This window comes from Vombatus ursinus, unplaced genomic scaffold (assembly GCF_900497805.2).
Source record: "Vombatus ursinus unplaced genomic scaffold, bare-nosed wombat genome assembly UNPS02000749.1, whole genome shotgun sequence".
Lineage (NCBI taxonomy): Eukaryota > Metazoa > Chordata > Mammalia > Diprotodontia > Vombatidae > Vombatus > Vombatus ursinus.
This window is the reverse complement of record NW_020940527.1, coordinates 23,869,513-23,895,475: the sequence shown is the minus strand read 5'-3', so window position 1 is coordinate 23,895,475 and position 25,963 is coordinate 23,869,513. Positions and strand designations below refer to the sequence as shown.

Sequence of the window (25,963 nt, the reverse complement as noted above, 5' to 3'; positions counted from 1 at the left end):
CTGAATTTGGAGTCAGAAGACCTGGGTTTGAACACTGGTTCTACTATTTACTAGGTATATATGGCAATGGCCTTCACTTCACCCCTGGGACTGAGTACCCTCATCTATAAAATGGGGGTAATTTGGCTCTCCAAGAACTCCACTCATTCCAAATCCTGTAATTCCCTAGAGAGTTAGAAGATTTATCAGTTAGAAGATTAGACTTACTGAGATTTATGGAATCTGATGTAATTATGGTATTGGCCTATGGGTTAGGTAGCTATAATTGGGTTTGAGACAATGGTAAGAAGTGGTGCCATAGTCTCCGGAAGAAACATATTGGCTCTCAATGGAAAAAGGGTTCTCTTCTCTAGATGCCCCAACATGGCCACATTGAGATACAGCATTTCTTCTTTTGGTTTCAGTATCTTAATTTGCACAAAGAAATCATACTTGTATCAGTTGAAATTCACAGGGCTACCATAATTTAGTGTACTGGATCTTGACATAGCTTAAGGATGTGGAGGTACCATGAGATAAAGGGGAGAAACACTCTTTTTGCCTTGGAAAACCACCAAGGCATCAGAGCTGAGAGTGCAGGGATAACCAAGGGGAGAAAACAACAGGAAAAGAAACAGAAAGAAAGCCTGTGCAGAGATAAGAGGTTGGTTGTTGTTTTTTTTTTTTAATGGCATTGCCGATGGCTACAATCACATAGCTCTTCTGCTGACTTGATCTTTGGGGTTAGGCTTTGCTCCGAGAATAAATGATTTGACATAATCTATCCTTTACAACACTCCCACAGAAGCAAATGAACTATGAACACTCTAACTAGGGGAAGGTGGGTCAACATGCTTAACTAACATGATGATAGAAATAATACGGGAGTTTCTTCTCCTTCTTTTTTTTTTTTGCCTTTAAATCAAAAATGTTCATTTTGCATGGGTCTGCAGAAGGGCCTAATCCTGGGCAATCTCAAATCACATCAACTCCAAACACTGGTATCCCGCCACTGTAGTCATTTCAGTCCTTTGATTGTCACTACTACACTATATAGATAATGGGTTTGTACAAGCAGGGGATACACACACATGATAAACAGCAGCTGTGGTGGTACTGGGTGGGTTGGTGCTTCTTCACTGGATTTTAGTGACGGCTTCATAGATGGAGGCAGCCACGTAATCCAGATTCTTTGTGGTCAGGCCACACATGTTGATCCGGCCACTTGGCAGTAGGTAGATGTGCTTTTCATTAATCAGATATTCCACTTGCTTAGCTGTTGAAAAGACAAAAGTCATAGTTAAAATAGCAAGGACTTGGTTCACAAAATAAGCTGAGTATTTAAGGAAATTGTCACTTTTCCTTCCTCTACTCCCCAGAAGAGATACCAAATGTCAAAGGAGATAGTCTATTCAACTTATACAAGAAAAACTGAAGGCATTAGGCTCTGAGGAAGTAGCATTTTATTAATCTTTACCCCCAGGAAACTACATTTTGCTAAAAAGTACCTTAGACAAAGAACATTTTCACAGCAAGAAATTTTTACAATAAGTTTCTCTGATGGGGCCTCGATTCTCACATACGTAGAGAACTGAGTCAAATTTATAAAAATAGAAGTCATTCCCCAATTGATAAATGGTCAAGGGATATGAACAGGCAGTTTTCAGAAAAAGAAATCAAAGCGATTTCATTATATAAAAAATGTTCTAAATGACTATTGATTAGAGAAATGCAAATTAAAACAGCTCTGAGGTACCATCTCATACCTATCAGAAAAGACAAATGCTGGAGGGGATGTGGGAAAACAAGTATGCTAATAAATTAGTGCTGGAGTTATGAACTGGTCCAACCATTTTGGAAAACAACTTGGAACTGTAGCCAAAGGGCTATGAAACTGTGCATACCATTTGACCCAGCAATACCACAACTAGGTCTATATCCCAAAGAGATCAAAGAAAAAGAAAAAGGACCAATGTGTACAAAAACATTTATAGCAGCTATTTTTGTGCTGTCCATCAATTGAAGAATGGCTGAACAAATTGTAGTCTATGATTGTGATGGAATACCACTGTGCTATATGGTTGCAGAAAAACCTGGGGAGATCTATACTAACTGATGATGCAAAGTAAAGTGAGCAGAGCCAAGGAGAACAGTGTACCCAATAACAGCAATATTGTAATGATGATTGACTGTGAAAGATTTAGCTACTCTGAGCAATACAATGATAAAAGATAATAAAGAAGGACTCACGATGGAAAAGCTATCCACATCAGAACTGATGAACTCTGAGTGCAAACTGAAGCATAATTTTCTTATTTTATTTTTCTTGCTTTTTTAAGTGACATGGCTAATATAAAAATTTGATTTGCATGATTTCACATGTATAATAGGTATCATATTCATTGCCTTCTTAGTGGGTGGGGAAGAGGGTAGAGGGAGGAAGAGAACTTGGAACTCAATTTTTTTAAAATTTCATTTAATATTTAATTTTTTTTTAAAGGCAATTGGGGTTAGGTGACTTGCCCAGAATCACACAGCTGATAAGTATTATGTGTCTGAAGCAGAATTTGAACTCAGGTCCTCCTGGCTCCAGGGCTGGTGCTCTATCCACTGCACCACCCAGTTGCCCCTAAACCTATTTTTAAGGTGGAGATTGCCTCCATTACACTTTAGCTAGTTCCGAAAATGGCCCAAAGCTTACTTGACCTTAGGCTTTGTCTTCCAGAACACAAAGGTGAAGTTTCTTCCATATTATAAGATGCAATGTAGTTATCAGCCAGCACAGAGAACTGTATCAACAGATACAGGTCCTCTCTCCCATTATAAGCTCCCCAAAACTTCTTAGGTTTTCCCAGAACTCTGAGATGTAGTCAGCCATAAGCTTATCTGTCCCAAAGAAGCCCCTTTTATTAGAAAATTTATTACAATTGAACTGATCTTCCTATTTAGCTGTATAGCAGCTTAAGGTCTTTCACAAGTTAAGTTGGGTCCTAAATATTAAAAATGAATTCTGATAATTATGTAAAAACTCTATAACCTTAAGTAAGAGATTCAAAACAACAGAAACTATTTTATCAAAGTTCTGGTTTTATGCTCATTAAGACAGGGGCAGACCACCTCATTTTAGGATAAAATATTTCTAGTAGCTCTTTTGCTTCACCCCAATGTATTTCCTAGATTTGCATTTGAATAAACTAATGTTTTTGAAGGCAGAATTCACAGGCCAGAGTTGCTGAAGATCTGATAGCATAAGGCCTAATTTCTATACTCAATAACTGCTTGACTAAAACATAGAAAAATGAAGACTAAATTGAAACAGAAGACTAAAAAATGTCATTTATAAATTATCATGTGAAATTAAGGTCCAGTAGAATTCCATTTATCCATTTAACTATCATTTATATTCAGAACAACACCTGGGACCCGCAATGCTTCTAAGAGCAAGTAGTGACAAAAATATTCGACAATACAGATGTTATTTTTTAAGGTGAATGATTTCCTTCAATGTCTTTGGTAAAATATGTGTGAATTCTTATTTTTATTTCTTGTTGTGTTTGAATAATTGGGAGTTAAGCACAAGTAAGAATCAAAGACATTTCCATTGATGCTTCCTGGTATAATGGAAAGAATGCTGGCTCTGGACTCAGAAGGCCTGATTTCAAATCCTGGTTCTGTCATTAAACACCAAGTGACCTTGGGCATGTTACTTATACTTCTAGACTTCTGTTTTTTTAAATACAAAATGAAGTTGAATTACAAGGTCTCTTCCAGCTCAATTTAAGGCTTTATGATTCTTCTCAGAAAATAATAATGTGAAAAAGTCACATCAAGCTTCTAAGTGATATAGTATATAAAAATGGCACTGGACTAGGAGTCAGAGGACCTGGATTTTAGTACTTACTTTATACACACTAAGCAATGTGACACTGTACCCTAGGAGGTATAGTTCTAAATAATTAGATGCAACTGCTTATTTTTGGAAGAAAAAAGCACAATTGTACAGACTTTAATAATTTTTTAGAAAAGTAAACAATGATGGAATCTGCTGAAACAGATGCTAAAAATTCTACCTTGGTTTTGTAAGCGCAAATATGAATGAAATAACTTCCCTTTTCTCTATCTCCCTAATTTTCAAATGAAAAGAAAACCCTGAAAATAGGTAACTACTACACTTAACAGATCCTCATCTGAAGCATACAAAGTATTGGAGGGCTCAAGATCACAAAATATTTCCTGAGATCCATAACAATAAAATTGTTGTCTTTTTCTTTTTTTTTAAGTTTACCCTGTGTCTTTAAATTTAAACTTCATCTAGTAATACTCCTCTTCCCCTGAATCCATTATCTCCCAATAAATTGCCAACACTGGCAGCTACACCCCATCGTCTTTAGAAATGCTTGTTATCATTACTTATAATAGAGTTGAGGTTTCTATAATACCTTATGAAGCCCTTTCTACAAAATCTCATTTATCATTATTAATATTATTATTGCTAAAAGGATCATAGGATTTTAGAGCTAGAAAGGGACGGTAGAGATAGTCTAACCACTTCATTTTATAGATTAGTAAACTAAAGCTGTATGAGTGGCTTGCCTGAGGTCACACAGGAAATCAGTAGCAAAGCCAGAAATCTAACTTCACTCTTGTGACTCCAAGCCCTCTTTTCATAATACCACTCTGCCTCCAATATTAATGGTTCACATTTTTAGTGTTTTAAGGTTCACAAAGTACCTTACTCACAACAATCAAAATATCAAAATGAAGCAACAGTCTTAAGAGAGGTGAAACTGTTTTCCCAGGATCATAGAGGCCCAGATATAATAAAGAACTTGCCTAGGATCATATTGCTGGTAAGTGGCAAAGGTCTTTCCAATTCCCAAGTCCAAGTTTCTTTTCACTGTAACACTTTGTGAGTGCCTCTAGGGCAAGTAAATATTAGCTCTCCTAACTCTTTCCTTCCTATCATGAATCTCTAGGACTTAAGGAGAGTTCTTTCTACCTGCTGGTTGACAAAAATTCCATATAATTGATTGTTATGTTTTTAAATGATTAAGTCCTCTACCATATCGCAAAAGATGATTTTTTAAAAATCTCTATGACCAATGAAGCTCCATCATGAAATTTTTTTCTCCAAACAAATCGTGTAGAGAATTGTGGGGAAGCTAAAAGATAATGGGAAGCATGTACAAGGGTTCAACATTAGACTTTGGTCTGAAAGTTAGAAGTGAAATCTGATGCCCCTCTTAATTTCCTTATATCCTTTGCTTATACCTATTTCAAGCCCACATGGCTAAAAAAAGTCCAACCATCTGTCAGCTGCTAAGATACCAACTCAGGCTATTGGAACCCTCACGGGATCTCAAAAGATTTAAGCAGCAAACAGTGAGAAAATTGCACTTGTTCTAGGTCACTCTAGGTCACTAAGTTCCCTAGAGTTTACCTACACTGACCAACTAGGCTGCTTTAACTGCTTAGTTGATGACCAATTAAAAAGGCAGTCTATTAGAGAAGAATTATAGGAGGCTATGATGGAAGGAGTATTGGAATAAATGACAAGTGCATGTAAGAAGAAATGGAAAAGAAATTGGAAGAGATGAATAAAGGCTAGTAAGGAACAATGCTGGAGGAGGTTACAATAGCAGTTCAGCAAACTTATTTGCTATGAAGTCAACCTCAGAAATCAACAGTTGCAAATGGACAACCCAAGAGGCAGCATGCTTTGTACTTACCAGTTAACCCTGTGAAACTGAACATTCCGATCTGTTCAGTGATGTGATTCCAGGTTCCTGGGGTGCCAAGGGCTTCGAGGCGAGATCTGAGTTCAGCTCTCATTAACAGAATTCGGTCAGCCATTGTCTTAACATTTTCTTTCCTGTGAGAGTGGGAAATGAAGTAAATTATTATCTAGATAAAAGGAAACATATTAAATACCCCTACCAACTTAGCTAGCAAACATTAAAAATAGCCAGAAAAATGGATTCAGAGGAGGATTGGTCTGCTTTATTGTAAAGATAATGCTTTAACTCATGCAATGGGTTAAAAATGGAAATTTAAACAGGATTAAACAGGAAACGATAACTATTGACTCTACAAAATGGTTATATAAGGTGTCTCAAAAGTCTTAGTGCAGTCTTAAGATTTAATACCCTGTCTCTCAGAGTGGGCACTAATCAAGCTAAGAACCATTTGGTCATTTAATTACTTTGAAAAAATTCTATGTATTATCACTCTCGTGTGATACAACTAGATATTCTGCTCTACTAAGGGTTTCTTCCTGACTTCTCACTCCAGGAAGACAGCATGGATAGACCAAGCATAGATCAAAAGAGCAAATCAACATTGCTACCAGGGGTAGTAGAATACCACGAGATATTAGAACATTTTATTTAGTTCTTCCCACTAGGTCCCACAGTTCAATGCCTATATTAACCCTGCAGTAATTAATATTTGACTTGGCAGCTAAGTGGTGCAATGGATAGAGCACTGAGCCTAGAGTCAAGAAGACCTAAGTTCAAATCAAACCTCAGACACTTACTAGCTGTGTGACCCTGGGCAAGTCACTTAACCCTGTTTGCCTCAGTTTTCTCATCTCTAAAATGAGATGGAGAAAGAAATGGCAAACCACTCCAGTATCTTTGCCAAGAAAACTCTAAGTGGGGTCCCCAAGAGCCAGGCACCACTGAACAACAACAAATATTTGACTTAGGTAATATTTTCACTTTTTAAAAATTTGGTTACATGTTTGTTCAAAACACATCCCTTTTGGATGTGTAGCCAAATAAGATGAGAGTCAAGAAGTCTGTTTTGTTGGAAATGAAGTACTAGGATGCTCCATGTATCCTCTATTCTCTGGAATACTGGATTTTAGGATGAAAGGGAATTTGAGAGTTTGATTAGCACATCCCCCTGCTTTAGTTTCCTAAGAGATTCTCAGGTCCACAGAAATGCTGAAAGACAGGGCTCCTTGAGAGCAAGAAGCATGTAAACATCTTGGTTCCCCAACCCAACCTTACCTTCAACCAGACACTTAGTACCTTACGTGTATAACAGCAGGCGATAAATACTTGATAAATGAATCCTTAATACTAATAACTATTTGTCTGGTTATTCGTTATTAACATAAAAGAAAATCATCTCATTTATGTAATGGGATAGGTTATGTATAAAGCCCCCAGTCCTCTAATTCTTTGATTTCTACCTGGGAACCTTACCACATAGTAAAGTGCTCAGGGCTGGAAAGGGTAGTGGCCACTATCCGAGCTCCCTGAGCAGGAGGGTTGGACCACAAGACACGCACAATCTTCTCCATCTGGGAAAGGACACGCAGGACGTTATCACCATCTTTCCCAACCACGGTCAGGTTCCCCACCCGCTCATCTAAAGAGAGAGACATAGATCAGCTCTAAATCCAGTGACCCTTCCGCCCACAAAAGCTTCCAACCCAGCCAAGCCGCTTGCGTGGTGCAGCCCAGCATGCTAACAGTGCTTATTTGGGGGGCACTCACTGTAGAGCCCGAAGTTCTTGGAGAAGGACTGTGCGCAGAAGAGCTCAAAGCCCTCACTCACAAAATAACGGACGGCCCAGGCATCCCTGTCCAGGTCCCCAGATGCAAAGCCTTGATAGGCTGAGTCGAAGAAAGGGAACAGAAATCGGCGCTGCAAGGAGGGAAAGAGAGTTAGAAAAGGGGAACTTGCCCTTGTCTCGATAAGCCCAACCAAAGCAGCCCATCTTCTCAGAATGAGCACCTGACAATATGTTCGTAGATCATCACTTTCTTTCCCTAAACTCCTACAGCTGTAACTGCTGCCCTCTGTTCATCTATGAGCAGAGTAGCAAGCCAGAACCCAGGAGCTGGACAGGCCCATGGACAATGTGGGAGAAGCCAGAGGATCATCCCACCACATACATCAGAATATGAGAGCACTAAAGGGGAAATCCTCTGTGCTCCTGCGATTGATTCTCTTCAGAGAGATCCCAGTTGGTTAGTTCTTAGTCAACACATTTTCACATTGTTTTTCTCAGGAGCTCTTAAGGGGATGATCACAACCCCAACTTTAGTGCACACGGAGTATCTTTCAACGTTGATATTTAATGCCAACTGTACCAGTACAACAAGGTTCTAAAAACATTAAGATGGATTTTGCTGAGAGAGATGATTCTCTGGATTGACTGATGCCTTTATGCCATCAATCAAGTGGGTTTTGGAATCATACCAGTACATGCATTAAAAAGGTATTTGGTTGTATCAACAGCATCATGGACAGATGTCTGAAAGTAGCAGTTACCTTCATGACAGAAGCAATCTTCTCCCATTGCTCTGGAGTTGGATCAGTGCCAGTGGGGTTATGTGCACAGGCATGAAGGACAAAGATAGAGAACTCTGGAGCATTCTGAAGAAAAGTAATATGCATCAGTTCTGGCTGGCATCAACAAGAAATATCAGGAAGTAGAATCAGTATTGGTTTGGTAAGCCAATGAAGGAAATGAGGAAGCTGGATTTGTTCCATACGTGTAATTAAACCCCAGAAAACACCACCTGATTTGAGGAAAGTGGCTCAAGCCCTTCTCAACCCAAAGACAAGATCCCTTCTTTCTCCTAGAAAGCCTTCCTAATGCCACAAGGCTCCCTGTAACTTTCCATTAAGTTAGATAAGAGAAGACAGATAGGTAGATAGATAAAAGTGTATCAGTGGATGAATAAATAAGTCTCCCACCTCCATATCTTGCAGCAGGCCCTGAAGGTCAAGCCCTCTCTTAGCCGCATCCCAGTAATGATATGTTCGGATGTCCGTAAAGCCAGCAGCACCAAACACACCATTATGATTTTCTGAAAATACAAAGTTAAAGTGTTTCACAAACACCGCTTGCTATAATTTAAAATTCCACAATAAATACAGACCTTTTCTTAGAAGTCTTGAAGACTTCTTTCTTATTATGAGACTTCCTGGGACAGGGTCATTGATAAGAATTTTTTATATAAATTCTACTAGTTACATTACAATTGCAATTCCAATTTATTGTAGTGGTATGTCCGGCTACCAAGTTATCTGCCTGTCCAGTATTCTGATTTCACATTTTTACCATTTATTCTTGGTGAAATCTGAAGTCTAGCATCAGGTTACTGACACATAACCCACAAGTCAACTCAAGGTTTTGTTAACATTCTCTCTGTGACCAATAACGAAGTCAAAAGGATCATTCTTTCCTGTTCTCTCTTTACATCCTTCCCGGACAATGGAAAACCCACCCCAGGTTGGAGAAGACACATAGACAGGAGTGGCTGCGTTGTTCGTTCCATTGTACCACTTGCGTAAGAACTCGGCTCCAACTCGAAGGGCGCCTGTTCCCCCCAAAGATTGCACACTTCCTATCTGAAACAGAGAAAGATGATCAGTGGTTGGGTAGTGAAGTTCTGATATTTTCCAGAGACTAAAAATCACTGTAGGATGTTTCTCTGCTGCAGAATCTGAACCCAGAGTTCTCAATTCCTTAGAAAACACATGAAATGAAATGGTTTCAACTTGTCAGACTGATCCATCTTGTAGTAATGTGTCCCATGTTTTTCAGAGACATTCTGACATCATATGTTATACTCCTTTAATCCTTCCCTCTGCTCAGTTTCATCTCCTCTTAAGAGTTGCATCATAAGTCACATCAGTTCAGTGAAATATAGGGTGGATTAGTTTTCAGATTGAGCATCCTCACACATGCACACACACATTTTCCTATTAATGCGTGGATCCTTTAATTCTGAGATGCCAGAATACCAATAACTGTTTAGCAGAGAAAGGAAAAAGCTCTGCTGCCTAAGTCTATCTTTATTGGTAGAGTACACCAGATTAAGAATTAAATCTACCTAATGTTTTAAGCTAACAAGCTTGAATCAGAGTATTTGCAAATTAAACGTGAATGACCATACACTAATCAGTTATTAAGAAAACAAGAATAGAAGAGCCAAAGCCACCTTCCAATTGTTAAATGGTCAAAGAATATGAACACACAACAGTTATCAAAAGAATTGCAAATTATTAACAACCATGCAAAAGAATTTTTGAGATCACTAATAGAAATACAAATGAAAACAACTATGAGGTTTCATCTAACACATAGCAAATTGGCAAAGATGACAAAAGAAGAGAATCTTTTTTTTTTTTTTAGGCAATTGGGGTTAAGTGACTTGCCCAGGGTCACACAGCTAGTAAGTGTCAAGTGTTTGGTCTGAGGCCAGATTTGAACTCAGGTCCATCCTGACTCCAGAGCCCGTGCTCTATCCACTGCACCACCTAGCTGCCCCAAAAGAAGAGAATCTTGAAGAGCTTACAGAAAGACTGACACATTAATGCACTGCTGGTACATCTATGAATTGCTCCAATCCTTTTGGAAAACAATTTGGAATTATGTGAAGTGACTAAAATGTCTATATCCCTTGACCTGGAGATTACACTGATAGGCATGACCCCAAGGAGGCTAATGACAAAATGACAGACCCCATATACAAGAATATATTTATAGCAGTACTTTTTTTATAGTACCAAAAAACTGCAAACAAAGTAGATACCCATTGACTGGAGAATAGCTAACAAGTTGTGGCGCATGGAATATGCATGGAATATAACAGATCATTAGTGTTCTGTAAGAAACAATTACTACCGTAATTACAATAAGCATGAGAAAACTATTTCTCTTCTTTACAGAAGTAGGGGCCTACAAGTGTAAAATACTGTAAGTTAGAGACTTTTTTTATGTGTAAGGTAGTTTTGCTGAACTTTTTTTTTTTTTGCAATAAGAAATAATGGGTCTGGGAGAGGAGAAAATGTAGGCGATATAAAAATGAAAGATATTAATAAAACCTGAAAGACAAACAATGAAAAAGTGAATGCCCCAAAACATGGGTCTTAGCTCATAAATTCTTATATTGATATGTGTGTGCATGTATGTATCTTAAATTGCTATAGATTAATTAAGGCTTTATTGCTGTGGCTGAAAAATTTAATTACCCTGTGGCTAAGCTAGTGATGAGTCTCTCTCAACTAAGATAAGCTGACCCTTGATATGCCTATATTGAAAAGTATACAGATACTAACAAAAACCATGCAGCTCGTTCCCTTTTCACTAATTTTCACCGATCCCATGGGACCTGAAACAGCAACACCAGGTCTATGTCTATTTAATATACTTAGCAGAAGAATTTGCTGTTGGCAATAGCCACAGTCTTAACCCACTAAGTGTTTTCAAATCATACAATCTCTGATTTCTTCTTACAATAAAAATGTTGCTTTCAAATTAAGGCTATGAAAACAATCTGACTGGTGTCCCTCAATATGTATTTATTTCTTGACTGATGCCTTGTACCTGATTAGAAGTGATTTCTCTAAACCTACTTGGCAGCTCAGTCACTGCAGCAGAAAAAGAGCCAAGATGCCTAACTCTCAATCTGGTTCTTTAGGTTTCTAGTGCTTCTCAGACAGTGATGTTATGTAACAACTTTCCTATCTCATCCATCACACACTGCCAGCTTTTTCTTGTATTGTCTTGTATCCATGAGACAAATAAATCACATCTAAACTAAGCCAATACTCGTAACAAGAAATACAAAAAATTCCTCACTGACCTTGGTTCCCAAGAACCCTCCCTCCTCAGATCTTACCAGATCCTCAAGGAAGGAAAGCATAACTCTACCCTGAAATTCTGCTTATTACTCATGTGAGCAACTGTCTGTCAAGAAGGAAATTAGAGAGTGGCCAGAATGTTGGCGCTCCAAATGCAGGATTCCTAGATCTGTTTGCTTCTCTTAGGTGTTACTTATGACCTGGAAAAAGCTAGATGCCTACATTGTGGGTACTCTATGCCAAGAACTGGCAACTCTTTCCAACCCTTCCCTCCCCCCACACATAGAAAAGGGCAGCCTAGAAATGGCAACAGATATAACTAGACTATTGCAAAAGCCTCTTCGCCGTATTCCCACGCTCCTCTTCTCCAATGCACTCTATAATGTACTGTTCAAATTCATTTAGCAATCCTGTTCAATTAAAATCTTCAATTAATAATTCTTTAGTAAATTGACTTCAACAAATATTTGTTAAGTGGTTACTACGTGCAAGGCACAGGACCAGGCACCAGGGTTATAAAAACCAAACTCGTCCCAAGGCTTGGCACTAGTCTACCTGCTCGAACTTATTTCCCCAAACTACCTCGGTAACATGTTCTTTGTTACAAACTCCAGTTAGGCAAAAGACAGTAGCGCATTATCACACAATTATGCTGTGTTTAGTTCTGCTTTCTTGACTTAATTTGTCCTGTTCCCTTAAATGGAAATGCTCTCCTTTTCCCTATACAAATCTTTTATTTGTTTGTTCATTCATTCATTCATTTATCTGGGGGGTTGGGGGTGGGGGGGAAGAAGGCCCTGGATTTGTTATTTTGTCAGCACGAGAAATTCCTAGTATGGAAACTCCATCCAGAAAAGCAGATTTGTCATTAAGAGTTGCAGCTAGCCATACAATAGTTATCAAAGACAGGATTTGAACCCAGATCCTGTTTCATCTCTTCAGATTTTGCCCATCCTCAAAGGCCCTCAAGTTTTAATTGTATTAAGTCTTTTTTAATCAGCTCTTGAAGATTTCTTCTACTTTGGAACTCGTAATGTAACATTTGTTGTTCAGTCATTTTCAGTTATGTCTTGACTCTTCATGACACTTGGCAAAGATACTGAAGTAGTTTGCCATTTGCTTTTCCAGTTCATTTTACAGATGAGAAAACTGAGGCAAACAAGGTTAAGTGACTTGCGCAGGGTCACACAACTAGTAAGTGGTTGTGGCCAGATCTGAACCTCAGAAAGATGAATCTTCCTGATTCCAGGCCTAGCACTCTCTCCACTGCACCACCTAGCTACCCCTTAGTGCTCAGCATCATAAACACAAAATAGGGACTGTCAGACACTTGTTTGATTAGTAACTTCCTAATGTGCTGAAATTAACAACTAGGTGACCAAATGGAATTGGATGTTTGCAAAATTAGAAGGGAGTGGTATGATCAAAGTTAATTCATATAAAGTGTTAGTCAGCCAAGAAGGTATACCAAAGGACATGCTTTCTACATAGTAGCCTACAGTTATTTGATCTGGTCTTGCTTATCGTTAGCATTTTGTTTGCTTCAAAGTATCATTTGTGTGAATTTCCTGCACAAGTTGTTAAAGGATAAATGATTCCTTACCCAGAACTTACCCGCTTCTCCTTGATAGCTGGGCTGTCATCCCCAAGAGCAATTCGGGAAGCATTGCTCCGGAACTCTGGCAATCCCAAGATAGGCAAGTACTCATGGTTTAAAGCGTCATTTCTAGCAATCTGATGTTCCACCTTTCTCACTACTGGCAAAACCCAGGGCTGGCAATCATCTGTGCGATATGCTGCAAGACAGAGAGGAATATCTTACTAGAATCCCCCTTTGTATGAAAGTTTGGCATGACGGAAAGGCTTCTCACCTCCTTCTTCAATACAGTACAGAAAACTATTAATAAAGTCCTATAGTAAAGTGATCACCATAAAGAAACCTTACACATTCTGCTGAGGCCATAGTGTCGTTGGGTTCACTTTCTTGATGTTTCATTCCTATCATTAAAAATCAGGGATCTTTTCTCCCTTTGTGTATTATCTAGCCCCTCATGTCCAGTATTTCTCCTTACATCTAGTGGTGGAAATCAATGTTCTCAAACTGGGCCAAATGTGCCTAAGAAATTTGACCACAAAGGGAAAAATTCAGGCACCAGATACACTCTGCTCCTACAAATTTATACGCGAATGCAGAAAGGGGTAGAAGAAACAATATCTCATTTCTCTAGAGTATGCATTACTAGTTAATAACCAAAGATAACTTAGGAATACACCTATATTTCAAAAACAGGTAGCTAGCTGCTACTGCCATCAATTCCTCCTCCAAGTAAGGGTCAAGGTACAAAAACTCCTAGAATCATTGAACTGCAGAGTTGGAAGGGACCTATTTCAAAATAGCCCAACTTGAACATGAACAGAATTCCCTTGGATATCCCACAGGCATCTTAAAATGTGAAAAAAGAGGACTGTTTCCCTCCCCTCCCCCTGCCCAGTCCCCTAACGCTACCTACCCCTCCTCCAAACTTTACTATATATTTTTGAGAATACTACAACTCTTCCAGGTATGGAGTTTGGCAACCGCAGAATCATTCTCAATTCCTTTCTCCCTCAAACCACCATATCCAAGGAGTTACTGGTCTTGTTGATTGTACCTTCTCTTGCACCTGTCTTCCTCTCTACTCACACAGTCACTACCCTCATTTAGGCCATCACAACCTCTCATAAGGACTATTCCAATAGATTTTTAATTGGTTTCCCCATTTCCATTCTTAACCTCTCTGATCCATCATCCATATAGCAGTTAAAATAATCTTAGACCAAACCACACCACTTTCCTACTCAAGATTCTTCAATGGCTCCCCATTACTTCTAAGTTAAATGGATTCTTCAGCATGGCATATAAAATTCTTTACAATATACCAATACTCTTTTAATCTACCTTTCTAGATTCATTTCACATTACTCCCCTTCATTCGCTCTTTGTTCCAACTAAACTAGCCTACTTTGCTGTTCCCATAACAAATATGCCATCTTCTACTTCCATTCATTTGGACAGGCAGTTCTTCATGCCAAAAATGTATTCCCTCTTTGAACCTCCAACTTCCCCTAAGACTCAACTCAAGTTTCCCCTCTTTGAGTCTTCAGCAAACCTTATTCCACCTGAGGACTGGCCAAAGTCTGAATACTCCAAGAATTCATACCATTCATTCCCACCTACCCCTATTACATGTGCTTCCAGGCTGAGGCAAGTTAGTGTCTTAAAATCTTTCTGGCTTGGCTTTATTACCTCCATTTGCCTAAAATGGCAGCTCACATTACTAGCTGGAGCCTGCAGAATTTAGGTGAGACCTCAAAGTTTAGCTCAGGTGATTAAATGGTTAGGGATGCCAGAATTTTTACCTCTATTTAATTAAGATGTCAAAGAACTAGTGATAGCTCCAGTGTCAATGGTTAGTCCACAAATTCCAGTTTTATCCCCAATAGTTATTCATTTTCATAATTTTACCTGATACAGATCTTCCCTTTTTGCTATTTGTTCTTTAATGTGTAAATCTTGTGCCTTCCCCTTTGGTCCCAGGTCAAATTCCATGGTATTCATCATGCTGATGATGTGCCTAAGACTTATATGATGTTGCTGAAACTGCTGCTCCCAGCCCACTGTGTCCTTGGGTCTATGCTCTGAGCATAGCAATAAATTAGTTTTTTAAAATGTTTCAGTGTGTTGCTAAGTATGATTGGCAGGAATACCATCAATGAGGTTTGACAATTTTTTTGTCATTAAGTAGTAAGCCCTCCTTAGAGCTAAGTACCCATGACAAAAGGAAAAGACACATGAACTGCTTTAACCACGTAACTGCCATTTCTCATCCAGGCTGCATTTGTACCACAGATTAATCAATACTGTACCAACCCCTCTAACCCTCACAAACCTCATATAATTGATGTTTACCAAACACCTAAGAAATTAAGGGCAGCTTAATGGAACAAACCCATTCCACCTGATAGAACCAAGGCCCAATGGCTTAGTCACTAAGCCTTAGTGCAGGGGTGGGGAACCTCGAGGCCACAAGTGGCCCTCTAGGTCCTCAAATGCGACCCTTGGCCAGAATATGTGAAGTCTGGATTCAGTCAAAGGGTCACACTTGAAGATTCTGAGGGCCACATGTGGCCGGGAGGCCACAGGTTCCCCACCCCTGCCTTAAAGGACACTAAAAGCACAGAAAGTCAGGCACAAGTCTGAGGGACAAGCAAAGCCATTCAATTCTTACCTCTTAAAGGGTATAAGGACATAGAAAGACAAAGGAAGCTCCTTCCAGTCCTGGGGGGAGGGGGGCTTATATTCTACAGAAGGAAGGTTAAAAGTTCACAGATAAGTAGTAAAGCGCCCTAGGAATATCTAGAAGAAAGAAAGCACTATAGGCTAGTTGGGTGAAGGGCACTTCTGAAGTAGGCACAAAATGCACCTTTAGGGGAAAATTGCTCTTGTAACATGGGAGAAGGTAAAGTACATTATAGGTAGTAATACAAAAAAAGTTTAGAAAGGTAGCCAGATTGTGAGTTGCCTTAAATGACAGTCTGAATTTTATTGCAGAGGCATCAGTCAACAAGTATTTATTAAGGGCCTACTATGTGCCAGGTACTATGGTAAACTACTGACAGGAATGTTGTTAATATCAGATGTAATATTAACTCCTCTGTCAAAAGGCCATACTGACACCGTGAGAAGGCCCCTCCCTCTGAACAATCCTAGTAATGTCAGGATTCTAGTTATGTCCTTGCATTCCTAGTCTTGGCGGCATTTACTCTCAATCAGGTTGTGCTAAACCCCACCCTACCTGTAAACAAAGCCAGCTCCAACCAGATCTGCAGCCAAAGTGGCCTCTGAAGTCCTGGCCTTGCTTGTGGGGATTTATGAGGATATTATCAGAGCACAAAGACCATCCACTGGTTATCTTTGCTCTTACCAGCCCATAAAACTGACTGAGCCTAATACAACTACCTGAAACTGTTTCAATAAGAGAAATCTTTACTTCCATACTCCCTTCCAAATATATTAGAAATTTCCTATGATTACTCTGAAGTATAGCTGATAATGAGTCACTAAACATGTTACCTATTTCGGGGTGAATAGAGAAAAGATGCATGAACATGATAAAATAGTTCAGATGTACCCTCACCAAAATGAAAGCTTTCCAATTTTCAGAAAAGGATTGCTACCTTTTTGGGGTGGATTTTGTTCCTATGAATATGAAAACAGTAGGTGGGGGCAGAGAAGTTTTAGAAGGCAATGAACAACTCGTTGGCCATACATAGTTAGCACCTACTAGAATCAATCGTGAGCAAAGCCCTTTGACAAAAACCCTCCAATGAGGCATTATTCAATCATCCAAGGCTTCACTTCCACAAACAGTTCTAGTCCTGCTGCATTTTCTTATATTCCAGTGTCTGTTGATCCTTGGCTGTTTATTTGTTAATTTAAATTACGTTTATTTCACCATTTTCGCCGAAGGGCAAATTCCTGCTTATTACTTTACTTTCCGGAGTAGTTGTGACAGTTATGATTTATATAATCTATTAATATATCTTAGAGTTAGATGACAGCCAGGATCTTTTCTGGAGCATCCTAACAAATGGTACTCTAGTGGATGCTTGTGAGGCCTTAAAGACAATAGTCCATTACCTCATTCGGTGGAGTGTGATGGAAAAGATTGTGTCAAAAGGTCACAGAACTAGAGTTAGAAGGAATTGCAGAGGTCATCCAGTCCAAGCCCTCATTTCAGAAGTGATTTTCCCAAGGTCACAAAGGGGTAAGTGGTAGAGGCAGGGTTACCAACCCAAGTTCTCTGACTGCAAGTCCAGCATACTTTCCAGTGCACCAAGCTACCTCTAAGTTTTAGATGCTTTTCACACTACCTGCCACCTGTGTGACCTTGGCTACGTCATTCAAGTTCTCTGAGGCTCGGTTTCCTTATTTGTAAAATGAAGGGGTTGAATTAGATAACCTCTGGTCTAAGGTTCTTTCTGAGGCAGACAGGTGGCCCCATAGTGCACAGAGTGCCAGGCTTGGAGTCAGGAAGACTCCTCTTCCAGAGGAGTTACTAGCTGTGTGACCCTAGGCGAGTCACTTAACCCTATCTGCCTCACTTCCTCATCTGTAAAATGAGCTGGAGAAGGAAAGGGCAAAACACTTCAGCACCTTTGCCAAGAAAAGGGGTCATGAAGAGTTGGACACAAATGAAACAACTGACTAAGGTTCTTTCTAGTCCTAAGGCTCTATGAGGTTGCTTATTGCACTGTTAAGACCACTGTAATTATAAGAAAAAATTCTTTTAAATATAATTTGAGAATGTTCCCCCTCAAAACTTCTGTTCTTAATTCTGACATCTACAGCAATACAGAACCCAAGTACACACCATCTTCCTCTGTGTGACTCCCTTTCTAATACCCAAAAAAAAGACAACAAAAAAAACAAAAAACGAGTCATTCTATTCCCCTTGCTCTTGTCTTCTTCCAGATCTCCTTATCATCTTAATCTTCCACCTCTGGTTTAGCAATGTCACTGTTCAGGTGCAGCCCCCAGAATTGAGTCCAATGTTCCAGATGTGCACTGAGCAGCATGAAAAACAATGGGCCTACTGTTCCCCATGATCTCGATGCAATGTTTTTATTAATGGAGCCTAAGATTGTATCAGCTTTCCTAGTAGCTGCATTATAGTCTGATTCACATTAAGCTGGTGAAAAAATAAACCCCTCAAATCTTTTTCAAATGAACAGCTGAGTAGTCATGCATGTCCTACCTTGTACTTACACAACTGATTTTTTTAATCTAAATGAAGTCTTTTATACTTACCCCTATCAAATTTCATGTACTCAACCCAAGCCTGGGTTTTAGCCTGTTAGAAACGCTCTGAATCATTATGCTATCACCTATCCAATTAGCTCTTCTCCCCAGTTCTGTTACCTGCACAGTTATAAGCATGCCTTCATCCAAATTATTGATTAAAATGTTGAAAAGAGTAGGGCCTACAGCACGGGAGGCACAAGATGCCTTTCCATGCACGCACCACATTAGTTCCCTACCTGTGTGACCTCCTTTCCCCAAATGTATGCCCAGCCACGGGCATGTTTACTCCTCTGTGCATGTCCTTAGGTGAGTACTCTGTTCCCAGTGACAGGTACGTGTCTCTGGGGGTGGGAGAGCATGACCCAGATTTAGAGGGGCAATATTCTATTCCCATTTTTTTTTGGAAACCACATTACTTCACTAAGAGCCTTTTTGCTTGGAAATGTTTTCTCTGGCTGACTAATAAAAGTAAACATACTGATAAGAGAGGAAAAGGAAAAGAAAGAATAGGCCCAAAGTCCCTGCGGAATCCCACCAGAGCTGCGTCAAGTTGACACCAAGGCACTAATCAACACTCTGAGAAAGTAAATAATAAGAACAGCAGTTCATAGTTACAGAGCACTTTTATGGTTTACAAAGTACTTTGCTTACAACAACACAAGTCCATTGTTCTTTCCATTATACCAAGCTGATCCATGAAACCACCCAACAGCCCATTCACCCAGTCCATATTTCACCATTTTATCTACAAGGTTATTATGGAAGTCAAATGCTGATTGAAATTGAGAGACACACACCATGCCTGACAGTCAACGGTCATATGGCTCCTCTCACCCTCCCTGTGACTTCCCAGATCAAAATTCCCTTCCCTGGCTGCTACTGTGTGCTATCTATATGTGCTGTCTCCACCAATTAGCATGCCTGTACAGCCTCACTTTTGTATACTTGGTGCATGGTGTAGGGTAAAACACTTAGAGACATTTTTCTTCATTCTTTCAATGGACCAGTTAGCGATCTAGTACCCCCATCAAAAATGTAAAGGTTAATTTGTGGAAGTATAACTTTAAAATAAGACGCTTGATTTTAAAAAAATGCCAATAGTGTGGTTCACTGTCACGAAGCTATATATTTACTGCAATGAAGCTGCCACCACTCATTCTATTTTTGGAGCTCTCCTTAAGAGCTTAGAGGGCATTCCTGTGGGGTGATAGCAAGTCTTCAATCTTTGTAGCATAGATTTCATTTCTGGAAGCAGGCCAAACTCATTCAGAGCCAAGATTGGTGAATAAGGTGGATGATAAATGGGATAACATGGTTGAGTCCAAAAGAAGAGTAAAATAAAAAATTTTCTCTTTTTGTAGAGAAATCTAGAAATGGCTATGGTTACTTAATCTCTAGTACATTCAGTGTGTCCTAGAAAATTTTTGGCATTTTTTGAGTACAAATTTGCACATGGAAAACTGACTAATGCTACCTTTTGCTGATTCCTCTTCTTCCTACACAAACCGGGGACCACATATATGCAGGTCTGATCCTATTATCAGTGCCCTTTGCCTAATGACCTTAATACAGAGCTGAAGGGTTTCAATAAGAGGCAGTTGTACCAGTGAAATTGAGTATCTACTATGGTCATTTTTTCCGGGCCCCCTGATAGATTTGTCTCTGAGATCTTTGTTTTGCAGGACTTTATAAACCAAGACACCCTTTTAAGATCAGCAGAGTCCAAAAGAGGCAGTAAACAAGGCCCAGAGGATGAATTAGCTCAAGAGCACCCTCAAAGACATGTACATAAGTCCCAACCTACTCCTTTCCTGTTACATCTACTCCCCCTCAAAGGGACAACTCAGAACTACAGTGAATAGAAACTAAGGGAAGATCACAATTCTCCCGATTCTTCTTACATGGTTATAATGACTTGACAACACTAGGGTTTTAAGAATACTGCATTCTTATACTATATATATATATATATATTTAAGAATACTATATACAAGAACCAGGAGTTCTTAAGCTCGGGTCTGTGAACTTATTTGTATCACATTGTGATGTTTTCCTTTGTTTAAATTATGATAAGAGGTTGCCTAAATTATGATAAGAGGTAGGTCAGGAAGAACTTTTCCTATCTTCTTACACCTTGTACCCCAAATATATTCTTTGGTACAGTTGACATTGACTTTCTTGCTGCTCCTCCAACAAGACCTCCCAACTTCAGGCATTTTCTCGGGCCATCTAGTGGCTGGAATGCTCACCCTCTTCATCTCTGCCTCTAAGCTTCCCTGGCCCCCTTCAAATCCCAACTAAAATCTCATCTTCTGGGGCAGCTAGGCGGCACAGTGGATAAAGCACAAGCCCTGAAGTTGGGAGGACTTGAGTTCAAATCTGGCCTCAGACCAAAAACTTTGACACTTACTAGCTGTGTGACCCTGGGCAAGTCACTTAACCCCAATTGCCTAAAAAAATAAATAAATAAATAAAATCCCATCTTCTACAAGAAACCTCTCCTGATCCCCTTAAGGCTAATGTCTTCCTAGTGTGATTATCTCCAATTTATCCTGGACATAGCTTGTTTGTGTGTAGTCGTTTGCATGTGGACCTCCCCATTAGACTGTGGGCCCTTTGAAAGCAGGGACTGTCTTCTACCTTTCTTTGTATCCTCAGTGCTTAGTACAGTGCCTGCACATAATAAGAGGCCTCTACAAACTATTTATTACCTATATCAGATTGCTTACCATCTAGGGGAGGGTCAAGGGGAGAGATTTTGGAACCCAAAATCTTACAAAAAGTGAATGTTAAAATTGTCTTTATGTATAACTGGAAAAAATAAAACACTATTTACATTAAAAAAAAAAAGAAACTTCATTAACTAAATGACCAGGTTTCAAATCTGCCTCAGGCACATGCTGGCAGTGCGATACAGGGAAAAACACTCAATCCCTCAGGACCCCCATGCAGATCTCTAAATCTAAGACTATATAAAGGGAGTTTCCTTATCATGAATTCCCTTTAGCAATAAACTAACAGGTCAAATTTTGAAGTATCACATCAAGAAACAAAAATCTGGGGAAAGAAACTATGTGAATACAAGAATGAGAACAGTTTGGCTAAATAGACTATAACAACAACAGGTCATTTAAATGGCACTGTTAAGATTTGGTTATTGTTGAGTGATTCAGGCAGAGGTCTTTTCAGGATCCCATTAATGACAAACTAAGATGTCAATATTTAAAGTAGAAGAAAAAAATTTACTGTTTAAAATTTAAACAATATTTAATATATGTTTCATTTTAATTAGTGTTAAAGCTTACAGTTTGTTTCCCATGATTCCATATCAGATGTTAACCTTAAAAGACAAGGCAATGTTTCATTAATCCTGGAGGATTGGGGGTAGGGTTGGGAGGGGGGCTGGTAGAAGAGGAAAAGGAAGTATATTTCTTAGAGGGAATTTCTCTTGAATATTTAAATGGAAAGAAGTAAAACCATTTCTCATCTGCCATGCAGAACAAAACAAAAGCACTTTGCTTTGGAAAATAAAAGGATCATTTTTTAATGGATCTGTACGCTAAAAACTAAATCCTTTAGTTAAGTAGGATTAATTATCTAGTAGTCAATTGCAGGAAATACTTTTCCTAATAAAATTCTTTTGTGACTTGCACACAAAAAAAGATTTGTTGCTGCTCAGTTATTTTTTCAGTCATGTCTGACTCTTTGTAACCCCATTTGGTGTTTTCTAGGCAAAGATACTAGAAAGGTTTGCCATTTCCTTCTCCAGCTCATTTGCAGATGAAGAAACTGAGGCAAACAAGGTTAAGTGACTTGCCTAGGATCACACAGCTACTAAGTGTATGATATAGGATTTAAACTAAGGAAGTGGAGTCTTCTTGACTCCAGGTCCAGCACTCTATCCACTGTACCACCTATAGACCAATCTGCCAAATAAGATTTACATAGCACTCCCCTCCCCCAACACAATGAGTGGTACAGTATTATTTATTCATGAAATGAGTAGTGTAATATTATTATTCTCATTTTACAAATTAGGGGACTCGTAAGTCCCCAGAGAGATTCATAACTACTTGCTAAAGGTCACACAGTCAAGTAAGTAGGTGTAATAACTTAAATTCGAATGCAGTCCTTCTGATTCAAAAACTAAGTAGTAGGGTTCTTGAAACTATACTACATTAATCACTGACAAATTTACAATAATATGCAACCAATTACAGTAGAGTGGGCTGGGCATCTCCCCTGCGTTTCCCTTGAAACTATTTTCTTACACAGTAGTAAGTTCTCCATAAAGGAAGTTGTTAAGCTTACAATCTCAGGTCTATGGAAATATAGTAGCAAAGTATAAACAATAATCCAAGGATGCAATGATGCAAAGAGGTCATGTACTGGCTACTAATGTAACCAGTTAGATCACTAAGACAGTGGTGCTGCCCCGAGTGAAGATTTGGTAATGAACAGAGTTTTAGTACCCAGAATCTAAACGCCTCTGAAGACTTCACATGACATGCTAAAAATGCCATTATAATGCGGCTGAACGTGACTTTGGGGCCAGTTCACTTTCCCTCTTTCTTCATCTGCAAAATGAGACTAGATGGTCTTAGGAACCTAAGATTCTTTGCTTCTGCATCCTAATGATGAAGTGGACAGAGGCCTGTTCTTGAAGCCAGTAAAACCTGGGTTTCAGTACCACCTCTGATAAGGCCGGAGGTAAACTGATAGGTAAACTGATAAACCTCTCAGGGCAGCCAGGCAACTCTAAGAGAAGCTGCAGGTCTGCATGGTAGAAGGAGTTTCCACACTAGGAATCCCCAACTTGCCCCCCAACAGATAAAATGTTTCTGAAAACTTTGAAAAAAAGAGAGCTACTTGAAATTCTAAAAAGAACATTATAAAGACATCATCACAATAAAGCTCAGTCCCAACAGCTTTTTTTTAAATTACAAAAAGAGACGTGCCCACCACTATTATCCGACCCTAAATCAACGGTTCAGACTAGAAAAGGCAGAATCTATCTATTCCACATCAACAGGAAACACTGAGATAACTTGTTTGGCCTAACAGCTTCAGAACCAAAGAAATTAATATATTATAACATGAAGAAAAACCCAAATAACTTCCTATAATGGGTTTTTGTTTTTTTTTAAAGAGAATTATCCTTAGATCAGGGGTGGGAAACCTGTGGCCTTCTAGGTCCTCGGGTGTGGCCTTTTGACAGAGTCCAAGTTTTACAGAACAAATCCTTTTATTAAGGGGATTTGTTCTGTGAAGTTTGGATTCAATCAAAGGGCTGTGCTTGAGGACCTAGAGGGCCACATGTGGCCTTGAGGCCACAAGTTTCCCACCCCTGCCTTAGACGAACATCATTTCTCTAGAATAGGAAAAGAACACAGCAGAATATACGTATTACAGGGTTAGGCAAAGAACTGTCTGCAGATGATTATGCCACCACCATTCAGGATAATTCAAACACTTCCTCCAATCTATTGTCTGATAAATCATTTTGTCTCTAGCTACCTCTTATCCCTAAAATTCAAACATACACGTGTCCTTCAATTTACTGTTTGATAAAACATTTTGTCTCTGGCCATCTCTTATCCCTAAAACGGATCCTCCTTGTGTACAGGCGGTATTTCTGTGTTGTACAAAGAACGGCTACAATGAGAAAAACCAACCCTCCTTCCATTCACCCTTTGCTTAACCCATTTTTCTTCCCTCACATCTCCAACCCTATTAATCTGTGTTTCCTCCCACAGGTTACTTCTCCCTCTACTTGGCAACCTTTTGGACAGACAGGGCAAGAAACTATCTATGAAAGCTCAAACATCCACGTGGTGATGCTGAAATAGCAAATAAATCACGTCGCGTTACAGCAGGACTGGACCTCCGAGGCTACCACGACCAACTTTTTCATTTTAACAAGCAAGGGCGCTGCAACTCAAGGAGGTCATTCCGCTGGCCAGAGTCACAGAGCTCAGCCAGCCTCTCAGACACCAGGAGGGTGTCCTTGGCCTTTATCTGGTAAAGTGAGTTTGCTCAAGGTCACCAGAACCCCAGAGAGGCATTCTCACGGTAAACGAGTCCCGGGGGAATGGGCCGGAATGGGCCGCCACGGTCCGCCACGGTCCGCGCTAAGGCCACTCCAAGCCTCCCGGCGGACATTCCGCATCAACCTTTCCAAAGCACGCTCCCTTCCGATCCCGAGGAGGAGAAAAGGAGGATATTGTTATGCTAATATCAGAGGCGGAAAAGCGATATTCCCCAAGGTCACCCAGCCAGACCCAAGGACTCCAGATCCAGGGCTATCCCTTAAGCCAACACCCTGGCGGGGCCCCAGGAAAGAGCCTCGGAGTACACTGAGACGTACCCGGCTTCCAGCCAGGGGCCCGGGCAGCGACCACCGCCGTCGGGGTGGAGCCTCGACCCTTCCCCCTTTCAAGATCAAGGTGCCTCCGAGGGCGGACGTGTCAGAGGCTGCATTCCCATTCAGTAGGCTCCCTTTTCCCGCCTCAGTTTCTCCAGCTCCCAAGCAGGCGGGCTGGACCCCAGGCCCGGCTGCGTGGCGCTGCGGGATGGCCGATGCTTACCCCCGCGCCCCCGCAGCATCCTCACCTCCCACTCCGAGGTTGACCTTGCGGGGGTCTGGGTCCTCCCGGAAGTCTGCGGTGAGCTTGAAGACGAGGACCGGCTGCGCCTGGGGCACATCGGCGAAGATGGACGACGGCATGGCGAGACCGAGGGCGGCGACGAGGGCGCGGAAGCCTCCGGTTCTAGGTTGTGCTCCGAAGGCGTCGATCCTGAAGTCCTTGACAGGAGGCGGGAGCTTCTCGCGCCCGAGACGCTGCGCAGATGGCTTCGGGGGGAGGGGATTGTCCCGGTCAGCCATTGGGCCTGGGCGGTGCAAACCGCGGTCCAATGAGGGCGGGGAGGCGGGAACGGCGTCTTCACTCAGCCAGTCGCGAGCGGCTCTCTGGGGAGAGCCAATCACCTGCGCCAACCCGATCGCGGCCAATTATGGGGAAGCCGGGAAGGGAGAGGGAACCGAGTCGGCTTAGGTGCGTGCAGGAGCGAGGGCCGAGTGGCAGCGAGATTCTCCTATAGCCGCGAACGTCACGCCCGGCGGCGATGACGACATAGTCGGGGGGCAGTGGGGTGGAAGGCGAGCGTGGGAGGGTAGGGTTTGTGTGATGCGCCTCCGGGATGCCGGCCCGGAGCGAGCGTCGGTGTGGGCGTTTCGCTGCAGGCGTGCATGACCTTGGAGGGGAGACCCCGGGCAGGGTCTGGCATTGCCGCCCGAGCAGGGGAGCTGCACGCCTGCAGTCCAATCAAAGGGGCCCAGGACTTAGGGGCTCCGCGGGGGCCGGCGACTTTGGGCACGTACCCTTCTTGCGCTTTCGTCCACAGGCGACAGCGAGTGTCTCCCTGTCAGATGCCAGAGGCACATGAAGTGTCTGTGCCGGGGAACGAAAGGTCATTTAGCCCCAGATGGGACCTTAGGAGCCAGCGTGGCCAGACCCCTCATTTTCTAAA

The 25,963-nt window shown here is 40.8% G+C and overlaps 1 protein-coding gene across 1 annotated transcript; it reads right to left on the bottom strand.

Annotated features, from left to right (window-relative positions):
- Positions 1-625: 625 nt before the first annotated feature.
- GOT1 (glutamic-oxaloacetic transaminase 1) lies at positions 626-25,319 on the bottom strand. Its single transcript, XM_027860417.1, has 9 exons — positions 25,046-25,319; positions 13,204-13,385; positions 9,228-9,351; positions 8,695-8,807; positions 8,266-8,370; positions 7,485-7,635; positions 7,191-7,356; positions 5,709-5,851; positions 626-1,255 (listed from the first exon to the last, which is right to left on the bottom strand). The coding sequence occupies exons 1-9, from the start codon at positions 25,317-25,319 to the stop codon at positions 1,116-1,118; spliced, it is 1,398 nt and encodes a 465-aa protein (XP_027716218.1). The 3' UTR covers positions 626-1,115.
- Between the last annotated feature and the right edge of the window lie 644 nt (positions 25,320-25,963).

Excerpts from the sequence above, each read along its gene's own strand:
- GOT1 (XM_027860417.1), bottom strand. The coding sequence starts at position 25,319 with ATGGCTGACCGGGACAATCCCCTCCCCCCGAAGCCATCTGCGCAGCGT. Across the intron at positions 8,371-8,694 it reads GCCTGCTGCAAGATATGGAG|AATGCTCCAGAGTTCTCTAT; the intron begins GTGGGAGACTTA and ends ACTTTTCTTCAG. Across the intron at positions 7,357-7,484 it reads CAAGAACTTCGGGCTCTACA|ATGAGCGGGTGGGGAACCTG; the intron begins GTGAGTGCCCCC and ends CTCTCTCTTTAG.